This window comes from Egretta garzetta, unplaced genomic scaffold, assembly GCF_000687185.1.
Source record: "Egretta garzetta isolate BGI_Z169 unplaced genomic scaffold, ASM68718v1 scaffold454, whole genome shotgun sequence".
Classification (NCBI taxonomy): domain Eukaryota; kingdom Metazoa; phylum Chordata; class Aves; order Pelecaniformes; family Ardeidae; genus Egretta; species Egretta garzetta.
This window is the reverse complement of record NW_009259429.1, coordinates 2,733,304-2,745,720: the sequence shown is the minus strand read 5'-3', so window position 1 is coordinate 2,745,720 and position 12,417 is coordinate 2,733,304. Positions and strand designations below refer to the sequence as shown.

General features: G+C 39.8%; 1 protein-coding gene across 1 annotated transcript in view; it reads right to left on the bottom strand.

Annotated features, from left to right (window-relative positions):
• NELL1 (neural EGFL like 1) overlaps window positions 1-12,417 on the bottom strand; it is a 288,958-nt gene that overhangs the window by 219,028 nt on the left and 57,513 nt on the right. The window contains exons 5-7 of the mRNA XM_035892643.1: window positions 10,748-10,844; window positions 4,676-4,748; window positions 4,350-4,432 (exon numbers count right to left, since the gene is read on the bottom strand). Of these exons, the coding sequence (XP_035748536.1) occupies window positions 4,350-4,432; window positions 4,676-4,748; window positions 10,748-10,844 (253 nt within the window). The remainder of the gene's footprint in view (window positions 1-4,349; window positions 4,433-4,675; window positions 4,749-10,747; window positions 10,845-12,417) is intronic.

Sequence of the window (12,417 nt, the reverse complement as noted above, 5' to 3'; positions counted from 1 at the left end):
GCACAAAACAAGATGAATGCATACTCCATTCTGTTATAAATATGATGCTATTATCCTACGTTATAGGTTGCTACATTTTAATAGTAGCAAGTTTTATTAAAAAAAAAAAGAATGCACAGTGCTAGAGTATTTTTTGCATAATGGCATATACCTGAATTTCATATAGTTCTATCCTCTAAAATTCCATCCACTTTAAATGAAAGTATTCTAATATATCCATTTTCATTCTTGCCAGTAAAAGAGCAACATATTTAAGAGGAAGAAAAAAAAAGAAAAAAAAAAAAGAAATTCTAGACAAATTTCTGTGACTTTTTTTTTTTTTTTCTTTGCAATCCTCATGAGAGAAAGCCCTGAATAAAAGCTCTTTATTTCTTAAGGTCGTTTTCTGTGATAACAGGGGATTGACACTCATCTCCCCCAGACTCGGCATGATCTGGTGACTTCAAAACTGCTTTTCACATTCTAGAGGCAAAACTGTCCTCTTACTGAGCTTCCTGTTTTCAGTAGAAACCCTTTTCAGGTCTTTATAGTCAGTCATTATATTTGCAGTATATAAAATATATGCAGCTTTGTTAAAAATGTGTTTGATTTGTCTTACACTTTATTTACATACTTTGCATATGTTGTTGTATTGCTTTGGTTTGTTTGGTTTTTTTTTTTTTTTAAATTAACCCTGCCATATAAATGGGCTATACTAATTTTAGAGAGAAAGGACTTTAGAAATACCCAGATTTGATAGTCATACTTGATATTGTCCTTTGGCCTAGAAATTATTCCCTAGGAAAAGAAGAAAACTTTAAGAGAATAAATATTTTCAATTTATTAACTTTTTCTGCCATTTGCATTATCTTGATGAGTTTTATTTACTTAAATATCATTTACCTCCTGTTCTAAGAAATATCTTTAAATATAGCAGATCAATCAAGCAGACGACCAGAAGGAAGGCATGCAACCACAAACCCTCCAATACACAGAGGGCAACGAATGTATTGCGGCCCACAGAATCTATTCAGAAACACCATTTAACTGCTACCTGCTGTACAAGAGTGACCAGAAACATTCCGTTTGTTTCTAAACTTCAAGCCTTAATTGAAAAATTTTACTGAGCTCAATGAAACAATTGATTGCTTGAAATTAGCTGAAACATCCTTCCAAATGTTGCCAAATGCACACAACTAGATTTGTTGAACATATAAAGCGCCGCTAGAAAATTCTCAAGCTTCAAACATTTTTTAGTTTATGAATAGAAATAAAATAATGAGGGAGAAGAAGCCCACACCATACCACCAAACATTCTCCATATTCTAACCAAAGCCTAAATTCTTAACATTCAGGAATATTTGGCTAGCTACTATTCACAAAACTTATTTAATACTTTCCTTGTTTCTCCTCTGCCCATACAAATAACTGAAAGACAACAGACTTCTGTTAAAAATGTGTTGTTTCTAGCAAAATTAATAACAGAAATATTAAAAAAAAAAAATCAAAATTTACACGGAAAATTTTGTTAACCATGGAAGTATTCATGGCCATTTAAATCCACAAACAAACCAGATTAACTAGTCCATAGATGAATTCGAGCACTTGTTTTTTCTTGGTTTTAATCAAACTCAAGCTTTAACCTTTCTGACCCCAGCCAGGGAAAGACTCAGCAGAAGGTTTTGTGCTGGAAGCCTTCATGTAACAAGCACATCTGAATACAAAGCACACCCCAGTGTGGGCCCATAATTTACCAAAAAGAAATTACATTCCACTCAAAGAAATGCAGGAGATGCCCAGACTGATTTCAGTAGATTGTTAAAGTTGCATGAATTATTTTGGGCATTATATTTAAAGAGGAACTAACAGCGTTCCAGCATGGCAGTTGGGAATACTGAAATACAACACAATTCTTTTCTTCTGTGGCAAATTAACATTTTAGCCAGATTTCTAACATGCTGAACTAGGGTGTCTCTTTCTTTAAGGACACAAGATTAAATCAATTAAACATATATACTGGAAAGATTCAGAGTTAATTCAAATGACAACAAAAATAAAATAGGCTTTAAAAGCTAGCATTTATTCATCTTTAAAAGCTATGTCCTTACAAGACACAGGTAGGAAGAGGACATAGTGGTGGTTAGCTTATTACAGGTCACGATCAAATGCTCCTGTACATCGCACTCCATGACAACCTGCTATAGGCAACGCTCTGCTGGGCCCCTGATAGAGCCCCTGTGTCCCATCCTGAGCCAGCACTAACCTCATGGGACCCTGAGGCAAAGCCCAAGCAAGAGGGTACTCTCTCCTCCTGCCTACGTACTGCGTAACGTGCACTGCTACCAAAATTATTGGAGCCTGAAGCCACCAGTCTGAGGTTTTGTTCCCAGACAAGCCCTGGTCTGAGTCTTCCTAGTTTTACATTACATAAACTGCACGTACACGTTCATTGCAGACAACATTCACTGGTCTATTCAATGGTGCAATACAGCTGTAAATAAACAGAGATTGAGGGAGAAACTGAAATTCTAGATATAGCAGAGCCTAAAAGCAACAACTGGACATCAAACCATGGGGCCCGCTTTTCCAAAACGTCACGTTCATGCTCCACATCTCTTGGTGCAGGACCAGGGGCTGGGGTTCATTGCCCATGTACATTAGCAAGCCGCTCTCTGGCCACCTGCCCTGTTAAACAGGATCTCTGCAGGCAGCCACACAGCCCTTCTAAGCCTTGCTCTTTGCCTTGCCGTACATCATCTCCCTACGACATACTTGTGTCTACATTAGTACCTCCTGTGGCTATTGTGGCTAGGTCTGAAAAGGCAGATACAAACCTTAATGCTTCCCTCAAGTCCTTCCATTTTTAACTTGCATTTGTCTACCAAATTAACTTCCCTTCCTGCAGCATGCATTTTTCCTGGACAACAATATTTCTGTAACAATTGCAATGAAACAGTCAGTGCACGGCTATAACAGAAAAGGAACGCGCAGTGAAGGATTATCCCAGCACCGCTTCATGGGAGCACAGTCTTTGCAGTACAAATACTGTGCTATTTGCTTCCCCTCGTAAAGTACTAGCTAGCAGAAATATAATTAACAGCAGAGAAAGCAAGTTACTCAGTACAGTGCATAATTGGAACTTGCTCATACCACCAGCAGGGCTCAAAATAATTGCCTCTTTTTCACAGTACAAGCAGCAAACTGAACTAAAAGCTTCACATTTCACATTGGGAGTCAGCCTGTCCAAAGCATGTCAGCTGAGTAAGTGGATCATCAGTATAATGCGCACACACTCTAAAAACAAAGTTTCCCCTCTCCTATTAGGAAGAAGAACACTTAAAGGCAGCACAGTAAAAAGTATAACACTTTTACACTAGTAGCACTACTATGCAAATCCCATTTTTGAAAATCCTGTTCGGTAATTACAGAGATTAAAGACATCTACAGGTTGCTTGTAGTTGCACTTAAATCTTAAGTAATTAACACATAAGTGCTGTTTCAGATGAGACAATTAATTGCCCTTTACCACAGACCAGATGGTTCACCAACATTAACCTCAAGAAGTGTTCACAGATTGCCCTTTAACACACATCAGGGGTTCAGTCACCTCTAAAACACAGCTTCCTACCCCAGAATTTCACCACAGCCTTAGCTGAAGGGCCTTGGCTAACCCAGAGGTTGACTGTGTATTGTGGAAGCAGAGCCTGAAGAAAATCTCCAAAATCCCAAACAAAAAAACACTACAGCTTCCCATTCATACTATTTATAATCCAAATGGGGGAGAGGGGACCAAAAAAATAACCCACCCAAAAAAAAAACCCAAGCACACACCACACCACCTGGAGCTGGTTTAACTTTTGCAGTGGTAAAAAACATTTATCAAAGGTGATGTCAAAATCAGCGCAGCCAGCAGCTTCACAGGCATTTCCATTTTGGGGCCTCATTTCAATTCCCAGGAAGGAGACTACGCCAGTCCTGAAGGCTTCACAGGACTTCCCACAGGCAAACACATACCCTCTGACAGCATCACATGGTGAGGAAATTGTTGAGGGATTTCACTCCTTTGTTTCTGCATTTATCCCTCAGCATGAAAAGGGAAATCATGCTACGGCTTCTTACAAGAACTCAGACCCTGGGCAATTTGTCACTATCTTACAAATAATAAGGCAGACAATAGAAACTCTATAAGGCTTAAGTGACATCCGTGAAGCTATATGCGTATGTCCACTGCAGACAGGGCTACTGGCAGAAGGAGGAAAAAAATGGCTGTACCATGAAAATGCAGAGTAATTGCAAACAGAATAAATACTTTCATGTTGGTCTTAGCACAGAAGGAAATGGGCAATTGACAAATAAGCTTAGGTACCTACTTTTGCAGTCATTTTTGCTAGGAGTTCTTGCAAATCCATGATTCCTTGCACCAGACTTAAGAAATCACTGCAGGTTGGGCATGCTCAATAAAGGAAGAGTAAAAAGAAAAGAAAAGGAAGAGAAGGAAAGACACAATAACCCATAAATAAATCAAGTCTGATATATTGCTGGTTATCTGAACAGAAAATGCGATCTGTTTACACAGAATTTTTGCCTTCTGGAAGTCAGCAAATGCAAAAATGACAAGCCTGAAAATACTACTTTTAAAACAAAGAAAAAATTTGTATGGAAAAATCTAAAATAGACTAAAGAAATTGCTACTTACTGCGATTCAGATTAGGACACTGCGTTATATATCCATTAGGTATAAAGATGACTTTCACATCTTGAATAACACCCTTTGTAAAAGAAGAGAAAACTGGTAATAGAGATTACAAGCGTTCCCTTAGATCCATACAGGCTGTTTCACAAGTCATTTAAGTGGGTACAAAAAATTGACCAGCTCAGTCTTCTCGTGAGGGGAATATTTTGTCCAGCTGAAGATGGACAAAATATAACAACTATTCCTCTTTATATTCCCCTGTGTGTGTGGATATTAATTTTTGTAAACACAGAAATAATACTGCTTTGTCTTTTGCAATTGCCAAATATAAGCTGCTTAAACGTCTTAAAATGGGATGAGACTGGTGAAAAAGCAGTGAAATAATATCCATTATTCAAGCCTATGACACACTTTGCCAAAAGACAAAAAGAAAACACAGCAGTACTCTTCAGTGATTTAGCCAAATAAGACTGTGAAATCAAACATTATGAAAAGAGAAGTATATAGAGCAAGAGGTAAGTAGGGTACATTTCAGCTGTTTGGTTTATTTTGTATCTCAACAGGCAGTTCATGTAACTGTGCCATCAGTTAGAATTAAATCCTCTCTCCCAACACAGACGGATGGAATGATCCCCTACGCAGGACTGGCAGAAACCAGGACTCCAAGGTCAGAGCCAGCTAGTGCAAGTAGTATGAGGCCCAGAAACTGAACTGGGTGGGACAGGAGAGAGGAAGAACCAAAAGGTCCAGTGCCGGTGGCATCCTCTGTTGTCCCTGACTTGCAAGGCTATCCCTGACAGAAGCAGCAGACACAAAGGGTCACCCAGTATCCCTGCACACCTCCTAAAGAGCCCTAAATCCTTCAAATAGCCTAGAAAATGTTGAAGCTTCTGCTTGCTCTTTTAAGCTCAGTACTAAGCTCTTGCTCCACCTTTGACTGCGTTTCGTACTTACTGCACAAGATCAGCTAGCTTTCATAACATCATGGGCACCAAGCGGGAGCAGCAAGGGAGAACAAGGGCCTTCTTGTGCTGCTATTTGTACTTCCCCTGACTGTTAATCAGATGTAGTGACATGGCTCTACCTCCACCCAGACACAGAAGAATTTCTTTAATTTGAAAGGAAATTTATAATCACGACAGTTATTAGCTAATTAAATTACCGATTTGTAAGACTATGTTTTAATTTTCAGTTAAATTGCAATAGAGTCAATTTTGCAGACTGAGGACATAGTCGCTTGCTCAAAACATTGAACTCCAACCATAAATAAAATACAGGCCTCAGATAGCCCTTGAAGCCCGGCGAATATGGTAACACGTAACATTTACGTGTTCATTTGCTAAAACAGCAGAAGGAAATCAAGCAAGCACCGCTTCTTGCTTACTGTTTCATGATCAAATATTAACTGAAAATACTAATAGACATAATCAGATCACACTGTCTTTCTTGCAGAAGTATATACATTTATTAACCTTTTCATCTATGAGACTAATGAAACCATCATAATAATGAGAAGTAATACTGTCACTGGAAAAGGCGCATCCTGAAAGCCATTTTATATACTTTCTGCTAGGAGTCATCAGTGAGAAATTAGAAGGTGAGGCATAAAAACATATTGCGATGCTCAAGCCTCTCCAGTGAAAAGCTTAGCCAAGAGTAAATGAGATTACAAAGTTTCACCAGACCATATCGCACAGCTAACAAGACATCATCCAGATAGAAGTGATGCTTTCCTCAGCCTGGTTTTAAAAAGAGCATATTGAACTTCAAATATTTTTGTTGCGTCAGAGCCCCACCGCTCAATTGTCTTTTGGATAGATTTGCATTTGAATACAACCTGAAGAGGAAATACAACTATTTTTTGTGTCTTAATTTCTGGCTACATGAAAGCATGTTACCATGGAAAAATATATGAGCTTCAATTCACCGGTATAGATGCCTTCTAAGTCTATAAACCCTCTGAAACAGAATTAATACAATCAACCTTCAAAGAGCAGAAATTTCGCTAATGTGTTTCTTTAATAGAAAGACTTCATTATCGGCAAGCACTTATTACAGCCATAATTATTATAACAGATATAAACAAACTTGGACTATTCCTCCTTCAGCATAAAGTCTAGGTTGCCAAGAGCTTTCTACGGCCACAGCCAGGAGGAGAATTAGGCATGCACAGCTCCGCAGGGAAGCCAAGGGCTCTGGTTCACTTTGGCACAGGGTGGAATTCTTCAGTCTACATTCTGTGAAAGGACATCAGGATTTGGCCTTGACAGGGAGATGTCAGTGGTCAAAATCTTCCCGGTTTTGCCTTTCCCAAGCAGATATCACCTCTATGTTATCATTAAAGCATGTGGCTAATTACAACCAAAGCTTCAGCTCAGTATCAGGACTCACTAGCTTGAAGAGTCTTCATCTGTGCAGGCAGATTACCAGCTATGAGATTAAATTCAGGCCTGCAGCACTAAATATCAAGTCCATCCCATGGGGATGTAATACAAAAGCCCTGTTTATTGCACTTTTCATGTCTCTATTAAATAGACGACTCCTCCCACATTCTGTGAAAAGGCTCATATATTCCATGAGCTCTCCACTTCTGCATTTTCATTTCCTCCATTGCCGTTCAGCCTCTTTAAAACCCCCTTCTCCCACAGAGACAACACGTGCCACGCAGCTGTGCAAGCTGCATCGGCCAGGGCTGGTAAAGGGCTGCACGGAGACACCAGCAGATATGCCCAAAACCCCGCGGCTGGGCAACACTACACAAGTGCCACTAGACCAGCGCTGTGCTCCCCTACACAGGGCAGGCGTGCCCCACGCCAGGCGCTTGAACGGCTTCCCTTGGCTCTGTATTCACCTCACCTTAATCTGTACGACTACAGAAGGTATGACTACAGAAGCCCAAGTACTTCTACGACGCTGCGCAGTAAAAACAACCACCAACATACTTCTCAATCGCCTACTATACAATCCCCAGACACAGCAGCAGGATCAATAGAGCCTACTATAGCAGATATGAAAATTACTGTCTTTCAACATGAATCACCTAGTCAGCAATGCATTAATAAGCTCATTTCTGCAGCAGCTCTTTGGAGGGAGCCTGAGGGGGAAGGGTTCTTCCCATCGATAAAATGAATTTTGCAGATAATTCTGATCCTGACAGCTATCAGATCCATCCTGGAGTGAGAGTTCCACAGACGTCTGGTATCACTCACTTTCTCTTTTCAGTTGCATTTACTTTGGTTTCCTAGCCTGGTTACAATGGTATTCTCTAGCCCTAAAACAAATCTTAGGTTCAGGCCATACAAAGAAACCTAAAGGGTCAGCATTATTTTTTGAAGGAAGTTATTTCCTCTGATTCCCTTCAAAGCAAACAGATAAAGCTATCTTAAGCCTGCTCTGCATTTGCTCCCACCACTGCTGCGCTAAAACCATTCCATCTTGTCTCAACGCCAAATGCTTGGTCGTGGCAGGTAAGGTACAACTCATAACAGATAGTAGTTGTAAGGGGGAAGACTTAACTCCTTTGATTACACCACAGAGCGTTTCATTCCCCAGCAAGGCCACAGACAGCAGGGCTACTTATGGAACAATCTCTGTAAGTAAGGATGTGGAACAAAAGCATAAGTAAGAAAAATGGCAACAACTGGCCGCACTTATGAACATCATATCCTCTCCTTCCTCTTCTGATATACTAAAGAATTATGATCTAGAATAGGCTTGAGAATATGGCCCAAAATGTGCTTTAATGCTATTCATTTATGGAGAGACACAACAATTAGCTAGCGATCATGAAAGTAAGAAAATTTTTGGAATGCCAAAGATGATACTCAGGACAGCATCCAGTGCTTTTTGTTACGTACACTATCATGGCTCCTACACACATACAAAAATGCTAATTCTTTTTTAACACTCTTATTTCCCTGCAGATCTCTGTTTACATTAAGGAAAATAGATCTACTTTTTTATATGCTAAAACAGTGAAACAAATTGCTCTGAAAAAGAAAGGGAGGTCCTGCTGAGCATGTAATATATAGAAAGAGATATGTACTCTTTCCAAACTGGCAAAATCCAAAGTTTTTGCAATGAGTAACATGGAAAAAAAAAAAATTAAGATTTCTGAAACTCTCAAGCAGGATTAAAAAAATACAACCAATTATATTTCTGCCCTGAAGTTAGTAAAATATTCAAGCATGCATAAAGCAAAGTAAGGCACTTGTCGGTTTTCATTATGATCAATAAAAACTGTCAGCTCATTAGCATATCATTAGCTACCCTGCTGTTTCCAAAGTGTTAACACACAGAAATATTAATTTACAAACACATAATATCCCAGAGTTCTGAGGCTCTGACTGCCTGCATAAAATAAGAATTTAAGATGGGCGAATCCAATATAACTTCTTTTTTTCCTATGTAGCTATAAACATATGTTTACCATCTGTGGAATTATGGGAAGCAGCTGAGGTAAAAAAACAACAGCTGTAGAATAAAATAATACTATCAATTTCACTTCACAGTGACAGCTCAGCTGCTGGAGGATGAAATGTACTCTAGGTTCAGAGCAACTCTCAGACCATCATTTAAGTTAAAAGTTAGCTTTTGCCTCTGTTTCACAATTGTTAGTTGCCATGCTCAAATAATTTCAGCATAAAGTAATTGCCCTAGCTTGTTGAAATCTGGGGACTTCCGAGGAGAGGTCCTCAGAAAAACAGCAACTTGTAAAATTGTCTTGTGAACTGACAGCTTCAAAGGGAAGCTGAGTGGGTGGTAAATCACCTTGGCAACAAATCCCTGCCAATGCTGGGGGTAGGCAGATCGGCCTAGCACTGCGCTATAGACTCATTCACTGAGAAACACTTGCGCCGTGGGCTGTTACCCAAAACTGGAAAAAACACCAGAAACTTTTCTGTAGCTTGCTTACAAAGGAAAAGAATTCATTTTCAGGGGAAAGGGGTGGGTTTTGTTCATTGGTGGATTTAGTTTGTTGGTGGGTTCAGCAATTCAGCCTTGACCAGAAAATCAGAAAGCCTCACCAGGGCCAAAACAAACAAAAAAAGCTGAAAGAAAACACACAGGAGAGGGCTTTTCAAGTTGTAGGTCAATTCTCTGTCCTCTGCAGTTTTGGAGGTATCTTGCTATTAATTGACTCTGGAATATATTGCATTGCTTGAATCCTCTTTTTCATCTGAAAAGTTCCTCGTGCCCATACTGGCCTACTCAATGATGACATCCTCGGGAGTCGCACAAATGGAAGACAACAGGCTTTCCAGCCAGAGGGTAGGAGCAGCCCAAGTCCTGCCAGCTAGCCAGCCTTTGAGCCGGGCTGCTTGGAAGCAACGGAAGCTTTGAACGACAAAGAAGCTCATGAACAAAACCTGGTGACCCATTATTCACTCTTGTTTGAGAAACACAGTGGCACACTTAGTTGAGAAAAACAGAAAGGAAGGAAGGTAACTCTAGGAACAACAACGACAAAAATGTTTGGTTTTCTTTCACAGCAAGGCAAGTGCAAGGCAAGTGCACTGCATGCAATAGCAGGCATCTGCCAAAGCCGGAAGGATCGCAGGTGAGAAGACCTCTGCTCTAGAAGTCAATGCTAACAGGGGCAAACAAGGAGTCACCCGAGGCAAACAGCAGAAGGGTGAGGACATTCTCTACATGAAATCGAGGAGTATGTGGCCTCCAAGAGTAATTAAGACCACCACTGTCTAGCCAGTAGACCACAGCAGAGCTGTTGTTTCATGAAGGTTTAAGGCGAAAGACAAGAATAGACTCTGATGCTGCTTACAGAGTCTCGTTCTGTCCCTAGGAGTGGCAAGGCAGAGCACAGCAGGTAGGTGAAACCTGAACTAAGAAAACCAAACAAAACCCCCAAACACCAGGCACTGCAGTCAGTGATGATGATACTCTGCCTTGTAGGAAGAGACCCTTTTCTCTAAGCGTTGGACCTACCTTAAATCCAAAGTCCACCATTTCAACTAAAATTCTTACGAATCAAATTTCAGGAGTATAAGAAAACTATCAGAAATACTTTGTTGACTATTAATTTCCTTCTTCATGTGCCATTTCGTATCTTCTTACCTTAAAGAAGCCATGTTTCCTGTTTCTCTGTCCAAGCCATAAATTGCTTTCAGGTGTCAAATTCGTTTCTGGGGGATCAATTATGCGTTCATAAATCCTGTAGAGGGAATACATTGCCATTACTTGAATCCTCTTATTCCTCTGAAAAGTTCCTAGTAAAAACCAGTTAGTGATAAAAGACAGAAAGCAGAACAAAAAAATATTTTTTATTAAACATAATATTTACCCATTGATAGTTTTAAGGTATATTACAACTTTAAAAGCAAAAAAACAAACAGGAAAAAAACCAATTAAAATCACTAATACACAAAGACTGCGTAAGATTGAAACTCCCCTTATACAACCGTGCAGCACTAAGCTGAAGAAACACAACGCCAGAACGCGTCACAGTAGGGAAAACAATAAAATGGGACCATCCTAGCCTAGGGGGTCTCCTTCAAACCCATTCTGGAGAGAAAGAACAGTCACAAACAAGATCCAACCAGAGAAACAACCCTTTGGGATTTTTCTTGAAAAGACTTCACAAAGAAATTTTATTCCGCCTCTACTCTCATGGCATTTTTGTCTCTTCATTTGCGTTATTCATCTCTGCACTTGAACTTTTCGTTTTATCCACTTTGCTCCTGTTTGCTGCTGTTACAGAATTCCCTGGGCCCGGGTGCGCACGTGTGCTGCCAGTACTGCGCATCCAGCTTGCCCATGTCACCAGCACAAGACTGGTACAGAATGGGACCACTTTGTGTATGTTTGGTACCTAGCACTACAGGGACATTTTCTCAGTTATTCTTCAAGGAACTAGAAATAATAGGAATTAGAAATGACAACAACAAGTAACAAGAGGTTCATAAGCAAACTTTATGTACTGCATAAACTTGCACATGAATGCAGCAATCTACATACCAATTTTCTAAAATTTATTCATGAAAAATTGCTGTAACGCAGCATTTTTAGGTTCAGAAAAATCTGGAGTTTTAAAAATGTTTTGCTTGCGGATTTTGTTTATTTTTATCAAAAATGTAATGAATATCCCACAACACCTTTTTCAGGAACTCGCACCACTACAACAATGACATCGTTGTTTTAGAATATGAAAAATTTAAAGACCAAAGTCGCTGACCCTGGATCCTCCTATTGCCATGTCACATCGGTAGGAGCCATGAACTTACTGCTTCATAACAAAACCAGCATGCTTAATAAGGATTACTGAGAAGATGATGAAATATATTTCCATTACTATAGAGCTCACAGGGAGCATCTATCCCTGTGCAATCACACCAGCTTGACAGCCAATAGAAAAGAGTCTGAATGTGTCAACACCTGTAGCTTAGAGAGGTGAAATTACCTGTATATTTAAAAGCGGTGAAATTATTTTTCTTCTTTCTTTAAAGCTATGGCTTTAAAATGAACATGAAAAACGAACACCAAAGAAAAATACAAGTCAGTCAACACAACTCACTGCAGTTACCTTCCCATTTAAACTCCAAGCATTTCTAGCACAAGCTCACCAACTGTAATCATTGATTTTTGTGTTATAAGTTGCCACATGCATTGGGTTTGTGTGGCAAGGTTTTGGTAGCGGGGCAGCTATAGGGGTGGCTTCCATGAGAAACTGCAAGAAGCTTCCCCTGCGTCTAACAGAGCCAATGCCAAGCGGCTCCAAGGCCGACCCC